This window comes from Poeciliopsis prolifica, unplaced genomic scaffold (genome assembly GCF_027474105.1).
Source record: "Poeciliopsis prolifica strain line A6 unplaced genomic scaffold, Auburn_PproV2 SCAFFOLD001, whole genome shotgun sequence".
Classification (NCBI taxonomy): Eukaryota; Metazoa; Chordata; class Actinopteri; order Cyprinodontiformes; family Poeciliidae; genus Poeciliopsis; species Poeciliopsis prolifica.
The window spans coordinates 3,687,317-3,713,103 of NW_026562376.1; the positions used below are offsets into that span (position 1 = coordinate 3,687,317).

The window sequence follows — 25,787 nt, forward strand, 5'->3', positions numbered from 1 at the left end:
CGGGCGGAACTCTGCTGTGGTTGCTAGGTAACGGCGCCTGTTGAATGTCACTGGTTTTTTTAAACGGCTACATTTCCAGACAACAAACAAAGTTAACTTATTGCCATTTTCTAAGCGCTTGTGCCTTTTTTTTTTTAAAGCAGTCGAGATCCAAATGAAAGTGTAAAACATTCAAAATGTAAATTTTGCACAACAGATCCCCTTTAAAGAGGCTGCGCCGTCATATTTTGTGAGATTATTTACATCAGCTGCATTTTTGGGGACAAAAGAATTAAATAAATTTGGCTCCAATTAAGAAATTGAAGAGATGGCTCATCCCAAAACACAAGGAGCGTTCGGGATGAGACGGCCCTGACCCCTGCTGACTCCAGAGGGAGGGGCCGGGGCGGACGTGGAGTGACAGTGGGGAGAAACACAGGAGGAATGTGAGATTAAAGCCACTATCTCCTGCAGATACCGAAGGCTCCTTCAGCGCAAGGATGGGAAAGCGAAAATGGTTTTTTAACAGTCAGGATGGGACGCTTTCCATGTGAATAAAAACACTTGTACAGACAGAAAAAGGAGGAGAGGAAGGGAAGAACGAAAGGTGATGGGTTAGAAACTCACACACACACACACACACACACACACACACACACACACACACACACACACACACACACACACTGATCTATCTGTACACTCAGAGCTGCACTGATAATAAATGAAATCTTAGAAATGAGAGCCTATCAAGCAGGAATCAATCACTGGGGTTTGTTGTCCAGGAGGATGGCGCCATGAGGAGATAAAAGACAGGCGGACGTCTGGGGAGGAGGCTGCAACGGGAGGAGGGCCGGGATAACATCAGCCTGGTTCTGGACGGGTCGGGATCTGGACTTCCCGGTCAGGCTAAAAACCGAGCCGAAAGGAAAAAGAGCGGGATCACCGGGAAGAATCTGGGGAGGAACGAAGCGGTGTTCGTGCATCGGTCCAGGAAGCCTCACTCGACATCGGTATCACATGATTAGATGGACGCCACATGATGCACGGAGTCAGGCTCTGATAGCGCTCCATCCGGTCCCACACGCTCTTCCCAAGGATCGCACACAAACGCCCGGCTTGTTTTCATTTCCAACGCTCTCACACGCTGACATGATACCGATGTTTACATTCACTGTCTCACTGCTGACCAATGACCTCACCAGCAGAAGGTCTGCACAGACGCAAGATGCTGCATGCAGATGTTTTTCGGAGCAAATAGACTCCAGAGACGAAGTAATACAAGAAGAAAGAGGCAGAGTCGTAATATTATCAGAAGAAAGTCGTACTACTGTAAGTTGAAATATTACAGTAGTAATAACACAAGAATAAACTCAAAATGCAACAAGAATAAAGTTGTAATGATACATTTAAAAAGCCAAAATATGACAACAAAGTCATAACAAAATCAACAAAAAAGTTGCAATCATAGGAGAATAAAGTCGTAGAAAAAGTCTTAATCTGACCAGAATAAAGTTGTAACAATGCAAGAATTATCTTCTTACTATGGCTTTATTCTTGTGTTATTACAACTTTTTGTCTTGTATTATTACAGCTTTATCTGCCATTATTCTCATTTACTGTGGTACAATTTTATTCTCTTAATATTATGACTTAATTTTCAGACGTTTTTTCTTGTTATCCAGACATTTTTTAAATATTTTGACTTTAATCTGGTGATATTAAGACTTAATTCTTGCATCATTCTTGCAAATTCACATATCATTGTGAATTTATTTTAATAAATCATAATTTGGAAATGATTTAATGGGGTGTCCCAACTTTTTAAAGCTGCAGCTGCTCAGAGACAGTCGGTCGGGTTCACTCATCCTCTCAGCAGAAGCAGCTCTTACCTCTGTGCTGCCGTCTGATTGGAGGACTCCCGGCACCGGGCCCCAAACGGTGTCGGGCTGCAGGTCTCTGACCGCCACCACGCTGCTGCCACCGTCTTCATCGCTCAGCTGCAGCTCATCTGCGAAGAACCGGAGAGGATGACATCAGTTCAACATCTCGGTTTAACAAGTTTAAGTTTTAACGACCCGGATGGAAAAACGCCGCCGCAGCCGAACTCTACATCAGGACCGCCATTCAGACTTTACATTCAGAGTTTTCACTTTGTTTCCTCAGAAACTGGCTTTTTTTTCATAATTAATACTCAATCTATGTCAAAATCCGAGTAACAAAACAAATATTCTGATGTGGATGGAAATTATTTTCTTAGTATATGAAAATAATATACTAACTATTGCTGCACTGAAATTTAATTGTTAAATTTGAATTATAAGACTAGATTTACTTGATGGCTCAAAAACAATTTGATGCAATTTGGATTTTGAGAAAAAAAAGGTCATAATTCTGAGACTAAAATCAAAATTTTGAGAAAAAGTTAGTTCACAATTCTGAGCTTAAAGAGAAAGTTCTGAGAAAAAAGTCAAAATGTTTGGAAAAACTTCTGAATTCTCAGTTTAAAGTCAGAATTTTGGGAAAAGGTTAGAATACAATATTAGTCTGAATTCTGAGAAAAAATGTCAAAACAGAGGGAGAAAATTCTGAATTATTGGAGAAAATGAAGGATTCTGAGTTTACAGACTCAATCCAGAATCTTTTAAAAATTGTTTTCTGCGGCCCTAATCCTCTTCCTCGTTCTCCGGAGAAGCCGACCCGAAACCCCTGGAGATGGCGTGCCGCCGTCCGGCCAGCAGGGGGCGTCTGACCCCAGCCAGCCCTGTTCTCTCTGTCCCACCGGCTCAAACCGGGGGGGAGAAACTTCCTGTCCACTTCCTCAAAGTGAAAAGATAAGCGCAGACGAATGGCGGTGACGGCTGCGGTCGGAGCCTGCTGCAGCCCAGATAGAGCCGGTGGGCCCGGCGGACCCATCCATCCAGACTCAACCCACGGCCCGAGTTTGGGAAAGAGAATCATAGAAAGGTAATTTTTAACCTTTCCATCCAGTGAACACACACAGTTAATCGATTAATCATTAACTGCAGTCCACAAACTCACAAACAGGCCATTTGATAAAAGAATAACATATTCAGATCAGTAATTTAGCAAAATTGTAAATTATATATAAATTATGTATGCTATCAATCATTTTCATGTACTCGCTGCTAAATGTTCGACCATCATTGGGGCTAAGCCAACTAGCTTGAGCATTCACAACAAACTATGCTAGCTGTAGCGCAGCAATGAGCAATGGCAAAGAAACAGGTGATTGGCAACACTAAGACCCGCCTCCTGGCTCTGATTGGTTATTTCTATTGAACTGGGAGAAAGCAGAACAAATTGCGTCTCATAGTAAAGTATCATGACAGTTTCAACAAACATGTAAAAGAATATGTTTGATTTGGCTTAAAGTCGTTCACCCCTGCTACCAAATCATAAAAATCAAGAGGATAAATGAAGGAAGTGGTGAGGGTTCGGATGGGATTTACAGATTATTTGAGCAGCCTTTGGACCTGACCTCTTCATCTGATCAAAACAGAAACCAACCTGCCCCACCTTCCCCTCCTCCTCTGCTGTTTCGGGGGGGTCGGTCTAAAGTGGCGGGCCAGATAAGAGTGTTTGTCTAACACTCTCCATGTCAAAACACTCATCTATCTTCTCTGTATCTATCCCCAGCAGAGAACAACGGACAGACGCTGATAAAATGGCTTTCCCACAGCCCCCCGGGGGGGTTTGGGAGGTTGTGGGGGGGTCACTGAGGGAACAGGAAAGAAGAAGGCGTTGGGTTAATAAAACAGGCCTGAAAGTCAGACAGAAGCTGAACACATTGCCATTTCTGTCGGAAACACTTTTGTGGTAAAAATCGCTCAGGAAGTGGTTCGTTCCTCCTGACTCGCAGAGACACAGGTGCCGGCGCGATCGCATTTTATGGAGCTGATGCTATCTGCGTTATCAGGATCGGCGCTTTTCAGAAGGAAACTCTGAGCTCGACTCAGACCGGACCGGGACGAACGCGTCCAAAAGTCCGGCCTCCATCCCGTCTGCTATCGTCTGACCGGGCCACGGTCGGCCGCGCTGACCCCGCTTATCTCCGCACTCCATCAATGTCCAGTCCTGCCATTGGCCAATCCTCGCCACACGGGACGCTTATCGGGCCGAGCGGCGCCTCTGACCCTCATTGTGAAACCTCATGAGGATCTGACCTCAGTAAAGAAACTCAGATATTAACCTAGAGTCTGCTCCCGCCGTGACCTTTCAGGAAGATTTCTGGATAAACCATTATTTTATTAATTGAAGAGGAAATAAGGCTTTCAAAACCAACCTGGCTTTATGTAGAAAAGTACATTTGTGTTTTTACAGTGTAACTACTTAGTAGCTCAGCAGCATCTTTTTTATAATAATCCAAAAAAGTATATTTTAACATAAAAATTCTTAAACTCAGTAAGTGTGAAATAGAAAAAAATTAATTAAAAACTGGTAAATGTTGCCTAAAGTCAAACTGGAGTGTTTATGTCTCTGTGATATCACCTGGAGAGGGTTATATTTAATGAAGCGACATAAGGGAAGAGCGTCGCTACAGATGCAGACAGTGGAGCTGCTATCACTGCATTTCCACTAATGAGAGCAGCTGGATAATCCCGACAGGTTAGCGGCTCCACTGAGGTAGGGGAGGCCTCCAACAATCCTAATCCCTGCTAATTACCCCCTGTCAGCCAGAGACCCCCTCAGTGACCCGCGCGACCTCCCCTTCCCTGCCACACTCAGCATGTGAGGTACAAACACACACGACCCATTCCTGAACGCGCAAGGCTCATTATCACACACACACACACACGACCCCATGTCAGCGGCTACACACACACACACACACACACACCCACACACACACACACACACACACACACACACACACACACACACACACACACACACACACACACAAAGGCTTACCGATACAGACGCTTCGGCAGCCAGTGGGGCGTCCAGGCCTCTTTGACGAGCCAACACAATAAAACAATCAGCCATCATTAATGAAATGACTAACACAATTAACCGAGGAGTGGCGGTGATGGGGGTTGGGGGATTAGGGAGGAGGTGGGGTGTCGAGGTGAAGGTGGCGGAGACCAGGATGAGGTTGTTACCGGATTCATGGATCAGCGCTGCTTTCTGATGGTTTAATTAATGCGCGCTATCAATGTGAAATCAGACAAATCAAAGTTATTTTGAGGGAAGGAACGGAAACCGGAGAGAGACCTGAGATGTGGAGGAAAGGAGCGGCAAGGCCGGGGTCTCAGGGAGGTGAGAGGGAGCGGGAAGGGCAGGGACGGAGATGGTTCCACAGCGATCACGGGAAAAAACTTTACGGACAAATACTGACAGAGGGTTGAGATAGATCAAAGAAAAGTCACAATAATTTATGATAAAACTAACGATTTACGCTAAGAAACTGAATAAAAACTTTATGGATGAATGATGGAGGAATATATAGATGGATGGATGAAAAAAACAATCTCAGAGGTTAATGAGGTCAGTCGCATTCACTTACCGTCTCAGAGGTGAGTGAATGCAACGCCGTATCAGAGGTCAGTGAATGCAACGCTGTATCAGAGGTCAGTGAATGCAACGCCGTATCAGAGGTCAGTGAATGCAACGCCGTATCAGAGGTCAGTGAATGCAACGCCGTATCAGAGGTCAGTGAATGCAACGCCGTATCAGAGGTGAGTGAATGCAACGCCATCTCAGAGGCCAGTGAATGCAACGTGGTATCAGAGGTGAGTGAATGCAACGCCGTCTCAGAGGTCAGTGAATGCGACGTGGTATCAGAGGTGAGTGAATGCAACGCCATCTCAGAGGCCAGTGAATGCAACGTGGTATCAGAGGTGAGTGAATGCAACGCCGTCTCAGAGGTCAGTGAATGCGACGTGGTATCAGAGGTCAGTGAATGCAACGCCGTCTCAGATGTCAGTGAATGCGACGTGATCTCAGTGAATGCAACGTGGTCTCAGTGAATGCGACGTGGTGTCAGTGAATGCAACGTGGTGTCAGTGAATGCGACGTGGTCTCAGTGAATGCGACGTGGTCTCAGTGATACCTTCAGTGAAGGTATCACATTCACTGATACCTTCAGTGAATGCGACATGGTATCAGAGGTCAGTGAATGCGACGCTGTCTCAGACGTCAGTGAATGCGACGTGGTCTCAGTGAATGTGACGTGGTCTCAGTGAATGCAACGTGGTCTCAGTGAATGCGACGTGGTGTCAGTGAATGCAACGTGGTCTCAGTGAATGCGACGTGGTCTCAGTGATACCTTCAGTGAAGGTATCACATTCACTGATACCTTCAGTGAATGCGACGTGGTATCAGAGGTCAGTGAATGCGACGCTGTCTCAGACGTCAGTGAATGCGACGTGGTCTCAGAGGTCAGTGAATGCAACGTGGTCTCAGAGGTCAGTGAATGCGACGTGGTCTCAGCGTTCCTCCTGCAGGTAAACGCCGTCATGGTGGATTTCTTCTGTAAACTGTCTGGGACACACGGGGAAGAACATGATGGACGAATTTGTTCCTGTGGCAGATTAACAGCTCCATCTCCACAACTTGGAGGGAAAATTAATTAAACCTGCAGGTGGGCTGTTATCTTAACTGATGTGTCATATTAATAATAAATGCTTATTAAGTAAAAAAGAAAAAAAAACTCCACCAGTTTGGGAGGAATTCCAAGCAAGTTTCAGCTAAAGATGGAAGGCAAGAGCTTTAGAAGTCCAGATGTTTAAATCTGCAGGAATTGTTGATTATTACAACTTTACTGCCGATTTAACTCACACTGAGAAATGCCTCTGACTAAAGCGCAGCTTGGTGTCCGTAAAGCAGACCTGGGAAATCTGGACATTAGAAAAAGCAGTAGAACTGGTTCTTCCCCATGCAGCCTAATTGACTTTTAAAAAGACTATTGTTGATATCAAATGAGCTCATCGCGACGGAGCTATTGATTTTTTGACACCACACAACAGGAAATCTTTATCTGTGTGCTGCTCCGACCCGGCGCTAATAGGTGGGGTTTGGCCTCAGCTGAATGACAAATCCTGACGCCGACTCCCATTTCAGCCCCTGCTGCCTCTCCACAACCCTAATCAGCTAAAAAAAGAAAAGTCTAACTGGAAACAGACAAAATCCTTCAAAATCCACCAGTTTCTACAAAGAAAAATACATTACTACTTGAATAAAAGTATTTTCTTTTACTCAAGTAAAATGTTAACTTTTACTCGAGTACCCCAAAGCTCAAACCTGGGACTCCTCCTTTTTTATCTATATGATCCCTCAAGCTCAGGTTATGACAAGAAATAAGATTAGCTACCATGACTATGCAGATAATACGCAGCTCTAAAGTCAACATATTTGATGCACATCGATAAATTTGATGACGGCATTCGACAAAATGTGATGTTATTGTAGAGCTGGACAATAAATCAATCACATTATCACAGCAGACAGGCAATCAATTTAGTTAGAAAATACATCTGATAGGTTATTCAATCTTCAATATATTCACTGAACCCAAATTCAGAACTGCAAGGCATTCTGGGAGATGTAGGCAGAGGAAAGGCTGTAACAGCTCAAGCTCTCTCAGCGAACTAAGCCGGGTTGGTGGCATCAACAATCTCACTCGCTCTTTGGTTACCTAGCAACTCACTCGCTCTTTGGTTACCTAGCAACTCACTCGCTCTTTGGTTACCTAGCAACTCACTCGCTCTTTGGTTACCTAGCAACTCACTCGCTCTTTGGTTACCTAGCAACAATGTGTGGAGTAAGTTACGCAGTTAAAGTCTCAGCGTCTCGTAACTGGATAAAAATAAAAGGAGTGAAAACAGGAAATGTGACGCCAGCAGTTTGGTAGCATTTCAAATGTTTAAAACAAAAATGAATAATTAATTATCAATATCAAAAATTACTGACTGATATGAAAAGCTTCAGTCAGCCACATTGTCCAGCTCCACGTTTTTGCTTGTTTTCACAATTGATGATGTTTTTATGAAGCACTTGTTGCTGAAATGTACTAATAAATTTAACATAAGTGCAGCGTTTGAGCGAGTTCACCACTGTTCATAACAAAGACATTCTTTGGGGCGCCCCAAACCTTGGGTCCTGTAAGGCCTCCCTAAAGTCCGGAGCACACTGAGCATTGTTTATCCACATAGTGGTAGATGCAGCTTTTACTGGAATTGTCTGATTTTCCCAGAAATTGCCACCTCTGATTTGTTTTTCTGCTTTCATGCCGCCTTCCCGGCGTTTCTCATTAATGACCGCTCTTGTCATTTCTAACGCCGCCTGATAAAGGGCCTCAATCTGGCAACAAGCGCGACCCGACGGCGCCTTCTTCTCTCCGTCTCATCTTCCCCCTCTCCGTGATCTTCCTCGCAGAACCCCTGGGTCCCCGGAGTCCGGCAGGCTCGGCTCGGCTCGCCGGCAGATAGACATTTCTGGGATAGGCATCTGCTGCTCAGGACCACGCAATCATTTCCATTTTACCCTCTGTTGCACAGGCAAGATAAGACACCTGCGTAGCCCCGCTAATCAGATGAGCTTCAACAGAACTTTATCATTGACATTTACCACTGTTTACCCAACTAATTTCTCTTAACTGCACTGCTGAACTTTTATCTACAAAATACATACAGCAGCAGAAAAGAGCAAGAAGCAAACATGCAAATTCACAAATATGCGAAGAAAGATAAACCGAGGGGGGAAAACTAAACGAATTTTTTTCTGTTCATAGGACGATGGGGGTGAAAACGGTGACAGAGCCACTGTTGGGAGGATGAGCAGCATCTTCCTCCTCCTTTTGTGTTGGAAGACAATTAGAGAAAATAATAACTTTTTCTTAAAGCTGCAGTATGTAACTTATATTTTAAATATATATATATGTCTTTTATACATTTTTTAAAACTGTCAGAGTGGTAAGAGACAATCTGTAAAAAAATTAATTTGCAACATCTGCTGTCCTTAGAAATGCCCCAAATCAACCACTGAGAGCCAGGAGGAGGGTCTTAGCGCTGTCAATCAACCTCATTTACTCGCTGCTAGATGAGATAATGGCAGCAAAACGACATGCAGTTAAAGGAAAACTGTTTATCCAGAGGCTTGATTTTTCCCCAGATTATCTGTTGCATCCCATACCACCACGACTAAGTGACAGTTTCAACAAATAAGTTACATACTGCAGCTTTAATGGCTTAAAACACCATATTTCTAATAATTTGCTTCTGTAGCCACCTGCTCATCATCTGCTCTCCTGGGAATCTCTGAGCTCTCCATGGCTGCACACCACTGGCTCTGTGGTTGAAACTGGGGCCTCCAGGGGCCACAATGGCCTGCTGAGAACACGTCACACTAAACAGCTGCTTTTTCAACCAGCTTTGATAAATCAAACGGATGAAGTGCTAACCCGCAACTGGTTTCCAAATTGGTCCACATGATGAGATTCATCTCCAGTGAAGTTATTCCAATCGGTTGTGGTGAAGAAGGTGGTGAGCCTGAAGACGAAACTCTTGATTTGTAGGGTTACATTATCCTCATCTAAGGAGGAGGCCCACTGGGAATCTACATTTCAAAGCTTTCAATACAGATACTGAGAAAAAACAGAAAACTATTCAGTGAAACTTTTTCTCTTTTATTCATGGAAACTCTTTAGAGGGAACCAACGGGTTCAAGATGGATTTATGAAAAGATAGATGGAGACATTAATGATTGAATTCCTGGATGGATGGATGGATGGATGGATGGATGGATGGATGGAAGGAAGGAAGGAAGTTCACAGTTTCAACTTGATATAGTCAATCTGTAACATGCACCTGAAACCTGGATCTGACTATAATCTGGTTCAATTTGGGATCTGACTATAATCTGGTTCTGTTTGGGATGTGACTATAATCTGGTTCTGTTTGGGATCTGACTATAATCTGGTTCAATTTGGGATCTGACTATAATCTGGTTCTGTTTGGGATCTGACTATAATCTGGTTCTGTTTGGGATCTGACTATAATCTGGTTCTGTTTGGGATCTGACTATAATCTGGTTCTGTTTGGGATCTGACTATAATCTGGTTCTGTATGGGATCTGACTATAATCTGGTTCTGTTTGGGATCTGACCATAATCTGGTTCTGTTTGGGATCTGACTATAATGTGGTTCTGTTTGGGATCTGACTATAATCTGGTTCTGTTTGGGATCTGACTATAATCTGGTTCTGTTTGGGATCTGATATAATCTGGTTCTGTTTGGGATCTGGCTATAATCTGGTTCTGTTTGGGATCTGACTATAATCTGGTTCTGTTTGGGATCTGGCTATAATCTGGTTCTGTTTGGGATCTGACTATAATCTGGTTCTGTTTGGGATCTGACTATAATCTGGTTCTGTTTGGGATCTGACTATAATCTGGTTCTGTTTGGGATCTGACTATAATCTGGTTCTGTTTGGGATCTGACTATAATCTGGTTCTGTTTGGGATCTGACTATAATCTGGTTCTGTTTGGGATCTGACTATAATCTGGTTCTGTTTGGGATCTGACTATAATCTGGTTCTGTTTGGGATCTGACTATAATCTGGTTCTGTTTGGGATCTGGCTATAATCTGGTTCTGTTTGGGATCTGACTATAATCTGGTTCTGTTTGGGATCTGGCTATAATCTGGTTCTGTTTGGGATCTGACTATAATCTGGTTCTGTTTGGGATCTGACTATAATCTGGTTCTGTTTGGGATCTGACTATAATCTGGTTCTGTTTGGGATCTGACTATAATCTGGTTCTGTTTGGGATCTGACTATAATCTGGTTCTGTTTGGGATCTGACTATAATCTGGTTCTGTTTGGGATCTGGCTATAATCTGGTTCTGTTTGGGATCTGGCTATAATCTGGTTCTGTTTGGGATCTGACTATAATCTGGTTCTGTTTGGGATCTGGCTATAATCTGGTTCTGTTTGGGATCTGACTATAATCTGGTTCTGTTTGGGATCTGACTATAATCTGGTTCTGTTTGGGATCTGACTATAATCTGGTTCTGTTTGGGATCTGACTATAATCTGGTTCTGTTTGGGATCTGAATCTGACTATATCTGGTTCTGTTTGGGATCTGACTATAATCTGGTTCTGTTTGGGATCTGACGATAATCTGGCTCTGTTTGGGATCTGACGATAATCTGGCTCTGTTTGGGATCTGACTATAATCTGGTTCTGTTTGGGATTTGCTCTCAGTTTTGTACAGAGTCTCCCGGATCCAGGAGGCAGCTCAGATCATGGAAGTCATTTTAATCTAAAACTACGTGTCAGACAGAAAGAGAAACTGCAAAAGTGTGTCTGCGTTTCGGGGCGTATTTCAGGAGAATCGCCTTCTCCTCATCCACACTCCCACTTCTATCTCAGAGTTTCTCTCCCGTCTGCTGGAGCCTGTCACAAATTGAAAGTGAAGACCTTCCAGAAGCTAGACCTGATAATCACACATAAATTAATTAGAAAATGTTTCTTGACATTCTCTACGCACAGATGGGAAGAGGGGGAAAAGACTGAGGCAAAGCCACAAAATTAATTGTACGCTATGTGACTCCGATAATTAATTCAATCATTAATTCATGTCTGCTTTAACAACTCCTTCTGGGTCCTGTGAGGAAGGACATTTCATTCAGGCGGGTTTCGGCAGCTCGGCCGCAGGGAGAAGACGTGGAAAAGTTGGTGAGTGACAGACTGAGATCTGTAAAATCTGGGGGTCATGAAGAGGTTCGCCCAACTCGGCTGCAAACAGCAAGACGCACAAAGACAGAAGATTTGGGAAATGGAAATTCAATAAGTGGCTGATATTCTAGATAGCATCGAGCCAAAATAATCAGAGTTTCATCTGATCCAGTTTATATTTCATTGGTTAAAATCCATTCTTCTTTTTTCCAGGCTGAAGCAACTTTAGGGTTTTTTTGTCATGAATTTTATTTTCTTCCACTCATCCTAGAGATCAGTACATGAACCTGAAATTGCATGCAAAATTCTCCAAGTTGCAAATTTGACCACTACACTACATAGGGCTGGACAATAAAGGCTAGCATTGATCAACATCAATACTAGGATTTTTTCATTATTTTTAAGGGATTTGTTTTTCTTGAAAGAAGCTGCGATTATTAGCTGAAAAGTTACTTTTCAGTTAGTTGTGTAATATTGTAAATGTACTAAGGTATTTGCACTGGAAACTAGACAAAGTACTTGGTAGGATTTTGTGTTTTTGCAGTGTCACTAACATGTTGCTGTAATGAGATGAGCACTGATGTAACCTCATACTATCACAGTTGGAATATGCAAGTTCTTTCCCACCTGTCTTAGTTGGAACGTTGTTTTTTTTTAATCAGTTCAATGATTTTCTCATACATCTGTTGTCAAACTGGAGGTACTCTGCTTCTGCAGACACAAGCCTCCCTCACGTCTTGAAGGGTGAAGGGAAGGAATGGGTGACTGTTGTTTAATAAAGGAAGGAAACTGGTGAGTGAGAGATACTGAGGAGGACGCAGAGAGAAAGAGACAGAATGTGATAAGAAAGAGATAAAGTGGGGATGAGGAAAATGAGATGAGGACTCGGGTGATGTGCTTCACTGCATGCATGAAGCTTTGTCACATCTTTTACTGTTTTACTTTAAAGCTTTGGTGGGTTGTTTTAGGGTCAATAGTTGAAGTTAAAGCCTGGTCTGTTAATGGTGCATTCACACCTGCCTTGTTTGGTCTGATTTAAATAAACTTTAGATGGTTTAGAAAGTCTGGTTTGTTTGGTGTGAATATGCAATCAAACTGATGAGAACCAAAGATGTAAACTCTGGTCCTCCTACAAACCTCGGCCTCTGTTGGGTTTAAGTGAACTCTGGTGCGCTTCGAATGGATATGTGAACGCCAAGCACAATGGAGACCGCTCTAAAACCAGGAAGCAGACTTCAACGTAAGGCGTTCTGGATAAATACAGCCAAAACAAAGACCCATGGCTAGCATTAGCAGAAGAAATGACTCGTGGGTTTGTCAAAAACAAGAAGTTTCTTTCAGTGTTTTTTTTCAGAGGTTTTTGTGTCGTTTCCTTCAGTGGTTCTTAGTGTAGCGCCCCCACAGGCGAGGAAGCAAATAGGTCTTTCAAAGGGTTTGATTCATTTGACACAGTGTAGTTCAAAAGCCAACCGCACCAGCTAAACAATTTTGATGTTAGCATAAGCTAACACTTTCAACACATGATGTCTAACTGAGGCACACTGCTACTGAAAGTCATTATGAACAATTTCTAACAGTAAGTGAGAACATCAGCAATGACCTGGGACACATTTCAACTCTGCAGTTACCAACCATAACCCTGAGGAGCTCCATCTCTTGGCAGTGAACCGACCAACACAACAGCATCATCTGCAAAAAACCGAACAGAGACCAAGCTTTCTGAAATGACAGACTACACCCTGGTGTGCAGGAATGAAAAAGGAGGTCAAACAAACTCAAACTTCAGCAGAACATTTCGGAGTTAGAGGAGGATTTACAGGATGTGGAATGGTTGCTGCAGGAGAATATCTGACAGTGCAGCTGGTAGGTGGGTATTTCAGCCTTCCTGTACCCACTTCCTTATCCACAGTGGATGAACTTCGTGGAGAAAGTTCATTCCTTCTAAGGTCTTGTCATCAATCATCAAACCTCTGCTTAGAGTTTCAAGCCATCTCACTCGATTGTCGTTCAACTTTTACACCAGCAGAGTAAAAGAAGCCATCAGTCTGCACATATAGAGCCACCATGATTAAAATTTCCCATCCGTTTACCTTCTAACCTCTGCGACTTAGAAATCCTTCGTCTTTAATTTCACTATCTGAACCTCTCCTCTGTTCCTCTCATTGATCCTTAACCCCTCTTCCAGCCCTCATTAGTTATCTCTGCACTCTAAAACTCAATTTCTGGTGTCTAAAACACTCCCATCTTCATCTCACCTGTTCCATCATTCCCTCTTTCCATCGCTACCTTCAACGTCAAACAGAAAAAATAGCAATTTTGACCCAAACAGCAAAAGTGGAGAGAAAATGTAGTTTTCTTTTTTAGATTAAATACAATTTTATGAGTTTAAGATACTGATTTGATTAAAGTATTAGTTAAGACCTGTGTAGTCTATGTTTTAAATTGTTTTTTGTTGCTTTTATAACTTAATTTTAGTGAGCTGCCTGTTTTTGACCATTTTAGATACATTTCTTGTACTTTGTTATTCAGTTCTGATTCCTTCAGGCAGAAAAGCCTCTTGTGGTTAATTCTCACCAGCTGTTTATTCTGTTTCATTTGAACTCTAGTTTTTGCTGATTAGTATTCAAAGCAAATTCACCTATTTGTAGATGTTTTTTGTAGAGAATATACAAAAAAGTGCAGCTGAAATTAAGAGTAGAGATAAAGAATGTAGACATTTGCTTTTGTGCTTTACCAATAAGGTTCCAACTGTGCGAATAAATACATTTTAAGGTATATTTGTTGTTTGAACTATTAAAATAGCTATTTTTAAACATTCTTAGAGTGGGTGTCAAGTATTTGCATGCAGCTGTTGATCCTAACCTAACAACTACTAATACCCGGGTTTCACTGTGTTCTGGTATTTAGATTCAAATAAATCTTATTGCTTTCTTAAAAAGCAAAGCAACAAAAAACTCGCAGCAGTGCACAGCAACAGGAGAGGGAGGGGCAACGCTACATCAATCTATGCCCCATACAGCTGGAAAAAAGTCTCATTTTTCTGTTATGAGTTAAAATGTCCTCTTGGTCAACTTTTCTGTTGATAAAACTTTTGTAAATCCCAGATGAATCAAAAAGACGGAAAAAAATATTTCAGCTCCAAAATTGAGATTTCCGAATAAATATTAGCAAAACTAGAACTAAACCCGTAAAGTAACCTTTAAATGTGATTTTCTTTATCAAAAGGGAAAAAGATGCAGCAGAATAAACTGATGAGGGAGCACCTTGTGTGGTTCATGCTCTGCATGCAAATGTGGCTCCAACATCTTCCATTCCTCAGCACAAATAAATTAAACTCTCAGCATTGATAATAGGCGCACAGTGTGGTTTCATGCACCACTATAATTAACTGCAGTATGATAACCCAACGTCAACCCCCCTCACACACAGCCAGCCTGGTAAATAACAATAATAACCATTATTACGCCTGCCATTATAATGCTTTACTGGAGCTCATTTGAATATTTCTGGTGGGGAAGGATAAGGAGTGGAGAGTGCTGGCCATGCAGGAAAACCGCCGTGATCAGCCGGGGTAAAAAAAAACACCTTCATCTCTCACTGCAGGGGAACCCAGGGTAACCAGAGGGAAGCCGGGGTGACCAGAGGGAAGCCGGGGTGACCAGAGGGAACCCACGTATGTACCAGGAGAACATGCTAACTCCATGTAGAAAAACCTCCGGGCTCATTTAATGTCCTGTCGACACAAGCTCCATCTTTTCACGTCAAACCCTCCCTTCCCCTCTTGGACTCCTCTGAGGGTCTGCTGAGCGGACCCGTGTCACATTCGGCCCAAATGAAGGGTTCTCAAGAAACACAGCTCGAGTTTGAATTAAACTAAAAACGAAGTAAAACAGAAAGTTTGGTTTGTTCAGGGAGGTGTGAATATGTTATCGAACTTTTATTAAGTCCGTAAAAGGACCGGAGGCCACATCAAAAACAGGAAGTGGTCTGCAGCCCGGGGCATTCTGGGTAAATACAACCAAAACAAACAGGAGAAATGGCTCTTTGTCTGTTAGTACAGACAAGAGAAATCCTACATCTGCTAAAGTCTGAAACGACATGCAGGTTTTTGTATTTTTCCTTCAGTGGTTCTTGTTGCAGCGCCTCCACAGTCCAGGAGGGGAAGAGCTTGTTTCAAGAGGTTTTAGTTCATTTGAAACACTGAAGAGTGAAAGTAGGACTGAAAAACTTATTACATTATAACAGTTTCATATCATGTTGATCATTTTTTGTTTTGAATATCTAAAATACTGCTAATACTGTTGGCATAACATTTCCTGTTTCGTCCAGTTTTCACTCCATGTTTTTTTTAAGCAGTTATGAGTCAAGGTGACAAAAACCTGAAACTGCTGCTGCGCGAGTTACTCAACAGGTTGTTGGTAGGCAACCAAAGAGTGAGTGGGTTTGTTGAGTCCACCGACTTTGCTTAGCTGGCTGATAAGTTGAGCAGCTAAAGCCTTTGCCTACATCCCCCAGAATGCTGTGCGTTTCTGGATGGGAGTTCAGTGATTATTCTATCAGACGGTGTATCTATCGATATTGATCATGTGTCTATCCTCATAGGTGAAAGATGTAAAAAAAAAAAAAAAAAAGAACAAATTTTGGACCGTCAGGTGTGAAAACCTCCTGATTCTCCTCCAGATTTACCAACGGTTTCTCTGCTGCTTTTCTTATTATTCAGTGAGACGTTCAAGACTCGGTATGTTGTTTTAATAACCAGCTTTGCTTTAAACTTTCTGATCTGGCTGCTGGGTTTCTCTGTCTTCATAATGCCGGTTGTTCTAACAAACCTCTGAGGTCTTCCTTCTCTAATCACTTGACTTCTTCTAGAATAAAAGAAGAATTCGTACAAATCCACTGTACTTTTTAAATTCTCATTTCTGAAACATTATCTCCACCTTTTCTTAATTTTGCCAATCCGCCTGTTAGTGTAAGGATTTCCACCAACAAACTCTTGGTTTTCCGTCATTCCTTCGGTCGGTGAGTCTCCCTCTTTGACCGCCGGCGGAGGTTTCTGCCGGAGGAGAGGATGTGTGGACCGCCAGGCAGCCATCCAGCGAATGACAGGGGATTACTCTGACACCACATTTGCATATCAAGAATTTTAAGCAACCAGGGAGAAAATATCGAACCCTGCAGCCTGCAAGGTCATTCAAAAGACACTTTTTTTCTCTCCTTCCTCCCATCTCTTCGTAATTTATTTTGCATATCATGCAAGTGCGGACGCAGTGAAGATTAAAAAAAAGGCGGCTTTGGCATATCATGCCATCCCTGATAGGGAGGCAGCTCCCACCTAGATTTCATGCCACCGCCACCACGCCCTCAGCAAACCGACACTCGGTTATATCTTGATCGCTTTAAGACAAAAAAAAACAAACTAGAAATTACTGAAGCTTCTAATCCAGCTCCTCATCTCTTTAATTTTAAGGCTTCTCCATATCAGCTGAAGCCACAAACAGTTTAATGGTTGCAAAAGGAACAAAAACAAAGCTAAAAACGAATAAAAAAACCCAGCAACAAACGCAGAGAATCATCTGCTGTGATCTCTCACATTAAGGGACGTGTTCAGATTCACACAGAAACACGGAGACTGCGCTAAACATGTCGAGTCGCAGCCAGTAATGAATCACATTATCTGTAAAGAGAAAGAAAACCCCCGAAATTAAAATGTTCTGTTGTTGTTTTCTCTCTTTCATGTTAATATCGGCCTGTTCGGCAGCAACAAAGACCGATCTGAATAAAATATTTGAATAAATTAAGAGATTCGTATCAGGAGGTTAGAACACAAACTGGGCTCAGAAAGGGAAATTAAAATTTTCATATCTAGGAATTACTGGTTTCCAGACGAGAATAATTCACTTTTTTTATCATGAGAAATATAATTACCGGATTACTATTCTATGAATTTGCACAAAACCCAGCATGACGTTTATTAGTCGCAAGGTTATTAATGAATCATAAAGTACACTTATTTTTCTTAAACATGTCACACATTAAACACCAAAGAGGCAGAAAACACATTCAATTGTTTGGTAAGTGTGGAGAACCTGAAATATAATGGAGTGAATGAGAGTCTGGCTGTGTACTTTCTGCACTCTGGACTGATTTGACAGAAAACTGAAAGTCACACAACAACGCAAGATGCAGTGAGTGAAAGTAGACAGAAATACCTGCATGTTAATGTATAAACTGTATATGTGGGGAAGAAAGTGGGAGCGTGACCGGAGTTTAAATAAAAAAGTTTCTGAATATTTCACTGGGTCACTCCTCCTCCTCCTCCTCCTCTTCCTCATTCAGCCGAAGAAAAAAATCAAAAATTTAAATTGTGATTGTGTAAAAACTATGAAAAACATCAAAATGAAACTTTAAAGCTGTTGCATATAATTTATGATTCCACAGAGAAAGCATGCTAATGGTTAGATCAAAACGTTTCTCAATACTGAGCAGATTCAGTCCAGAGTGACATCATAACTGAATAGTTCATGGAAAAATCAGAGAGAATTGATTGAAATTGATCGGTACGGCGACGCTCCGGATTCCAGTGACTCCTATCCAGTTTCATACTAACGGGTAAAACTCACATCTTTTAGAAATACGAAAAAGCAAAGTCCACAAAACGTGATTACGCAACTGATTTAAAATCCTGTATTTTTTCTAATGGATACAGAAATAGTTTATAGCAACAAGAATCGCTTTTGGGTTGAACATCAAAAATATTACGCGCAATATAAAGATTTTATTTCCTGAACTTTGACTTAAAGTGTTAATTTTAATTATAAAATTCTGATTTCAAATTTTACATATTTTTTTTATTATTTTTGATGCAATGTGTTTGATATTTTTGTTTAACTATTTTTGAAAATAACTGTTCACTTTGCCATTAAAGGGTTTTTGTAATTTTTTTGTTAATCATAACTGATTTGTAAAAGCAATAAAAAAGGCAAAATACCCAAGAATTAAAAAGTATTTAAGTATTGAGCTGCTTTTCATGAGAAAGTAAACTTTCCTCCATCTGATTAACCTTGAAATCAGCAGGAGAAACTCCAGTGATTTTAATGTGAAAACAGCTGAAATAGTGATCAATATGCAGAAATAAGAAGAGGAGAATATTATTCTGTGATGAGAAAACTGAAAAGTGGCACTTTAATAGTTCACCAGAGTGCAGAGAAAGTGCTGGTTTTGTCCGACTTACAGATAAAAGCAGCACATTGTCACTTCTGGAAGGTCAGCAGATGTTTAACAAGATTATTTTCTGAGCGATACTTTCAGCAGAAACGCTTTTCATCAGATAAAAAGTGACCGTTTAAAGCTTTACCGTTTCCCTGTGAACATCAGAATAACTGGTTTAAATGGAAACATCTAAAAATCTAAACGCAGGCAGGAAAACCCCTGAATAAATGCAGAGTTTTAATTATAGGATCTAAAATCTGCTTCATATTTATTGGTTGTATTTCTCATTTGACTCGATTCTTCAACAAATTATAGATGACAGGCATCTTAATAAATGGAGCAAAAATCCAAAATGTTCCCCAATCATCTTGAAACATAAATCTGAATCTTTTTGGATGATTTGAAGCAGCGTGTTTGGGATTAGAACCACATGACTGCTGATGTTTTATGGCCAAGATAAGCGTTTCTGTGAATGTGGAAGAAGTACTGCAGATCTGATTAGACTTTTAATAAAGCTGCGGGGACATGGCGCACCATGAAATATTACTAAAAACAAAACGGAAGATAAAACAACACCAAGAAATAAATTGATTTAAAGAAAAACTAAAAAACTAAAAAAATTAATTGGTTATCAGAAAAATCATGACATGGTTCAAATTAATAGATTTTTTTTTTTTGCAAAAGCAACAAGATTAAAAGCAGAAAATAACAGAAAAATCAGGAACACAAAATATGACTGATAAGAGCTATTTGGAAAAGCATAACCCACAAATTGTTAAAAAAAGAAAACAACTAACTTTTTTATGCAGCAACATAATTTGGGCCTGAATTCAGAGCAAAGAGTGAATCATTAAGGCCCAGATTCTGACACCACAGGAGGAACAGTGGCTCCTAATTAATTTATCTCTACATAAATACGTTTTATAATATTGTATAAAATAAACATAAATGGTTAAATGAAAAATCTGCAGAGTGTGTCCATTTTTGATCAGATTAATCGATTAATCATCAAGAATAACAGAAAGAGCAATCAATAACTAGAATAATCATCAGTTGCAGAACCTATTTTTTAGACATTGAGACTCATTACTGCTGTTTTTCTAAAGATTTAATCAGAAATCAAGATTTTAACACCTAAAAAACCTGCAGAATGTGTCCGTTTGTTATCTGATTAATCAATGAATTGCCAAAATAATTGATAGGACAATCGATAACTTGAATAACCATTAGTTGAAGAATCTAATTTCTGGACTCATTTAGACTCATTATGGCTGTTTTTCCTCATAACTCAAACTGGGATTCTGACAGCCCAGGATGAGCAGCAGCTCCTAATTCGAGGCGATTCGTTTTGATTTCCCAGGATTTCCTGGCGAGCCGGTGAGCAGCTCGTTCGATTTAAAGTGTCTGAAAGGCAACAAGAGTGAGAAACGAGTGAAATTCCAACAGTCGGACTCGGAGATAAAAGCCTGTTTATTCCCAGAGCTGCACACTTCTCCTCTGCGTTCATGTCACACACGTGGGGAACATTTCTTATGAGCAGAAGAAACAATGAAAAGAAGGAAAACGGAGGTAGGGGTTGTTAGCAGTGATGGAGAGAACAGAGGAGAAGGTGGATGGATGGAGGGAGGCAAGAGGGAGGAAGAGGAGGAGGAACGGGGGGCTTGACGATAAGAGAAAAATTCAGACCGGTCAAAGTTTCCTTTTTGCCAATCGTGCTCCTGATAAAGACAGCGCCTGCTCCGGAGCTGATAGAGGGGCTATCTCTCTCCCTTACTCTGCCTCCCCTTTCCTCCTCCTCCTCCTCCTCCTCCTCCTCCTCACTCAGCCGGCAGTTAGTTTGTGAGGAGGAGAGGAAAAGAAGGGCCGTATCAGTGCAGCATCATGGTGCTAGCATCAACCAGCCACCGCGCAGCAATTAATATCGCTCCAATTACTGTTAAAGGGACAAGGCTGGGACAGGACGATAATGAACACATCCTCTCTTCCCCGGCAGAGGAATTAAAACACACACACCCACACACACACACACGGGGAGAGAGAGGCGCATGGACGTACATAAAACGTGCACAGCTTGAAAAGGAAATAATGCGAGATAGTGCAGTAATCTTCCTGCATTGTTTAACTCATTGAAGACAACAGACAGAGAGAAATAAATAACCGAACGCAGCTCGATAAGAGAGGAAATAAATAATAAAATTATTTACTTCTTATCTGCTCTCCGCCGTGTGTGTTTTGTTTTTTGTTGTTTTTTGTTGCGACTTTAATGTGTCACTTTCACGTCTGTGGCAACACAACAGGACCAGGAAGACCTCAGAGGACGAGGACACAAGAGAAGAAGAAGAACAAGAGAAGGAGAGGAAAACGGAGGAAACAATCCACTTGAGAAAATGAAGGAGATGAAAGCTTTACGTTTGTTCTGAAATATGAAGTATTATTGCTCAGAGCTGACAGTTTTACAACAGCAGATTCTAACCAGGAAAGAGAAAAACAAGAGGGGAAGGAAAGAGGGAAGGATACAAAGACACGAAGAGAGAAATAAACGATACAAAGAATGAATAAATTCCAGTAAGGGATTGTGAAAGGAAGGAAACCACACAAGTAAATGTGAAAAACACAATGAAGGGAAAAAAGAACAAAGAAGAAATGGAAGCAAAAGAATCAAGGACTTCCACTGGCCTAGTCAAAGTCCAGATTAGACCAGTTTTAATGGGGAACAATGAAGTGAAGCAACTCTGAAGGGAAGACTGGTAGAAACAATCCGTTTTTAAACATGTTGATGTTTTTCAGGTTTTAGGTGAATTCACACCAGCCACGTTTAGTCGGGTTTAATCAAAGTCCGGATCGTTTTTCTAGAAAGAAACGAAAATAAAGAAAATTCTGCCCCGCCTACAAACCTCGGTTTCAATTTGGTTCAAGTGAACTCTGGTGTGGTTCGAATGTGAACACAAAGCGGAGCGGAGTCCGCTCCAAAAGCAGGAAGTGGACTATGACGCAGGGCATTCTGGGTAAGTACAGCCAAACAATACTAGAATTTCTCGTACGTATTTCTGGTGATATGATCTGGTACACTTAGACAAAGAATATCTGGTGAGATTTTGTGTTTTTACAGTGCGGTTTGGTTGATCGCAGTGTAAAACCAAACTGCACTTTTGAAGCAACCAGATGTGAAAACAAGCTTAGATTATCAAACTGAGATATGAAGTTAATTAAAACGCAGCGTGTAATCATGATTGTACCAATGTGGCGACTCTCACCTGGACCGCTCCACTGTAGCATCTCCTCCTCTTCCTCCCCATCCTCCTCCTCCTCCTCGCTGCCACTCTGCAGAGCAGCCGGCTCCTCCCCTTCGACATCATCATCGTCGGCTCCTCCTCCTGAGTCCTGCATCCCCGACTCTGGAAACACAAAGAGCTCCAGTTGAATCAAACATGCAGCAGGTCAAACCCTAGTGTGTGTTGTGTGTGTGTGTGTGTGTGTGTGTGTGTGTGTGTGTGTGTGTGTGTGTGTGTGTGTGTGCTCTTCCTTTCTGCTGTTAAAGGCAGCAGTGAAATCTTACCAGGTATTTTGGGTCCATAATGCAAATATCTAGGACACAATAATAATAATAATAATAATAATAATAATAATAATTGCATGATTTATTGTTTTTCTCTTCTTCTCTCTTTCTACTAAAAACTGGACGATAAAAGTTTTCAGTCTTCAGTGTTTTGGTCTCAACTAAACTGTTTTTTGAAGGAAAACTTTGTTTACTGACGGTTCAGAACTCATTTAATTTGTTGTTTCTGTTGTTTTGTTTCATTAATTTTGGCTATTTTAAATTTCTTCCAGTCTCGAATGTTTATTAGAATTTAATATTTATTGATCTTTGAGAATGTGTTTTTGCATTATTATTATGCTGTTACCATTATATTACTTGGAAAAGGTATAAAAATAAAAATAAAAAACAATACAATTTTTTGTCTTAGTAATAATTTAGAGAATTTGTCATCCAGAAAATTTTGTTACAAATATCTAAGTATACTTAAACGAAAAAGGAAACTTACAAGTGACATTATAAGTATAAAAGAGTTAGTTTTGAGTTAATAATTCCTTAATATTGATGAAAACGTTCTTGATCCACTGGCAGATTTTTTCAGAACCGGAAAAAATATCTTATTGTAGTGAAACTTGTACTTATAAAGGACTTATTTACATAAAACATGTGTGTCCAAAGTGTGGCTCGGGGGCCATTTGTGGCCCTTGCAGGGATTTTGTGTGGTCTGCAAGTGCAACTCAAGAATGACACAAATTAGCCCCGGAAGTTGCAGATGCAAACCTTTTATTTGTAATCAGGGTAAAAATATAACCAATTTGATTCTCTAACAATAGAAAATGTAAAGTACAAGAGAAAGTATTTGTATTTTTATAACCATGCTTTTAACTGAAAAACCAACTTTACTGTGGCTAAATCAGCTTTTATTTAATTTATTAAACTCAAATAAATATAGAAAGTGTGTAGAAGTGTACTATTGCTATAATAAAACCTTTAACTGCTTGATTTTTATTTTAGTCTATTATTTATTTATTATTTTAATAAATGACACATTAATAAAGAGTCTGCCGTGTAACGATGGAACCTGACAAAATGTGATGTTTCAATTTGATTGACTGAGTTCACATTTTTTTGACCCACCAGAACTTTTGAATTGGTGATTTTGGCCAAAGTTTGGACACCCTGACTCAAAACAAGCTCTGACACGTTGCTGAAAAGTTGCATGCTAGTTAGTTTTGACTTATTTCACAAGTATTAGCACTATAAACTCGTGTCTTTGCAGTGTGCGCTCTCCACTCATTCCTCTTTTTGTCTGCTTTTCTCCCGTTCCTGCCCTGCATGAAGGCAGGTCTCGTGCAACGTTCCCTCCTCTAATCTTTCCATCTGCTTCGCTTCCTGCCGTCCCACCGTCACCTTCAGAAGAAACTGAGGCGGCCTGTGTTACGCTAATCAGCTCTGATATCCCCGTCATTGATCAAGCTGATTAGCCAGCCTCTTGCTGCCTGATCAAAGACATCCTGGGCATGCTGGGTTCAGAATATCAGGCTGTGTGTGACATATATTAACCCTGAACTTTGCCTGGTGGTATCAGTGAGTCCATCAGACCTCCGGGCCTCTCCTTATTAGCACAAGTCATGATTCGTTAGATTAGATTGATAGTTGCATCATTGCATATCATATTATCTGACCGGGGATCTGTCTTACAACATCATCAGGCCAAGGGTCAGCTGACTGCATGGACCTGGGTCTGACACGTCAGGATTAGCCTCCTTAATAATGATCACCGGCTGAAATCCTGGAGCCCACCGGTTTTATTTATTTGCAGTTTTTCTGGTTGCTTTCTTTCTAACTTTCGGTCCAGGGCCATTTCAGAGGAATGTTACAATCACTTAACTTTGAGTTATGAGTCATTAAGGCAAAATAGCTCCTAAGATTGTCAACACAACAAACCTTAGCAAAGAACAATTTTAGATTGGATCTTCAGGTGTTGTTACCAACAGGATGTTAGAAAAATAAAGTTTAGTACCATTTATTTAACCTGAGTCAACAAAACATCACATTTGAGAACTTGGCAAAAAGTCAAATTTCAGCTAAATGATGTTTTTTCATTTTGGATCAGTCTTAATACGTTTCACTTGTTTGCTTTGGCCAAGAATCCGATAAACAATATATTTCTAAAACTGCTCACTGTTGAAGGTTTGTTTGTTTATCTATCCTTAGATTTGGGTAAACTAATTGCTTAAGTGAGGAAAGCTGAGCCAGGATATGTAAGCAAGGCTAAAATAATCTAACAGGGAGAAAGTTTAGCTGAGATTGAACTCAGTTGATGTAATTTATCATCTGAAAGGCTAAACTAAGACGAGAAAAAGCAAATCTGAGTTATGTTAAGGTGAAACAAGCTTTGCTAAGTCAGACTAGACTAAATTGACCTTAATTGTGTTTAGTAGGTCAAACTGTACTAAAGTAAATTTAGCGGAAATGAGCTACAAACAAAAATAAGGTAAAATAAACTAACTTGAGGTAGAATGAAGTGAGAAAGCGCTCAAACGTGTTTGAATTTAGCTTAGCTTTCGTTGTTTTTATTTATCTATGCACAGCATACCGAGTAATGCTAAACCTAGCCTAGTTTTACTGACTGGCAGATTATTTCACTCATAACAGGGAAAATGTCTCCTTACAAGTGAAATTACAATAATTCGCTAATGGAACTAGTACTTTTTTATCAATATTTATGAATTATTGACTTAATTCCTTTCTGCTACATGCTAAAGATTATATGTCTTGGTAAAAAGTTATTTATAAGATAGTTCTGTCTTAATTCAAGCGTACGATGTTGTGTTTCTGCAGTTTAACAACCTAACATGTTTTTGACTGAATCAAAGGATGTTTTTGAAAACTTGTCATCCGAGCTGAAAAAGCTTGAATCTGTTTTTCTCTGAGTCCTAATTGCCTCCGCCATTCTGAAAACTCCAGACTTTAACTTCCTCCTTTCTCCTCTTCCCCCAAATCCCGCCCAATCTGCAGCCCCTGCCCCGATAACGCTGCAGCCGTGTGCACAAAGGCCGTGTTTACCCTTGCATTCCCGCTCCGATAAACAGCGATAGCGCCCGATCGATACGGGCCATAAACGCCCCGTGACGCCTTCGCGCACCGTCGTTATTAACGAAAGAGTTGAGAGGCTGCTTTAAAGAAAGAAGACATCCAGTTTCACGTCACGTCCACTTTCCAACGGTTTCAAATCCTCACACAAGACGTACTGTACACACACACACACACACACCCATACACACACACACACACACACACACACACACACACACACACACACACACACACACACACACACACACACACACACACACAC

The 25,787-nt window shown here is 41.0% G+C and overlaps 1 protein-coding gene across 3 annotated transcripts in view; it reads right to left on the minus strand.

The window, feature by feature from the left end:
• The window catches only part of zfpm1 (zinc finger protein, FOG family member 1), a 100,177-nt gene that overhangs the window by 22,319 nt on the left and 52,071 nt on the right, over nucleotides 1–25,787 (minus strand). For all 3 annotated transcript variants that reach the window (XM_055031272.1, XM_055031284.1, XM_055031278.1), the window contains 2 exons: nucleotides 22,146–22,286; nucleotides 1,872–1,990 (listed from right to left, as the gene is read on the minus strand). In XM_055031272.1, coding sequence (XP_054887247.1) covers nucleotides 1,872–1,990; nucleotides 22,146–22,286 — 260 coding nt within the window. The remainder of the gene's footprint in view (nucleotides 1–1,871; nucleotides 1,991–22,145; nucleotides 22,287–25,787) is intronic.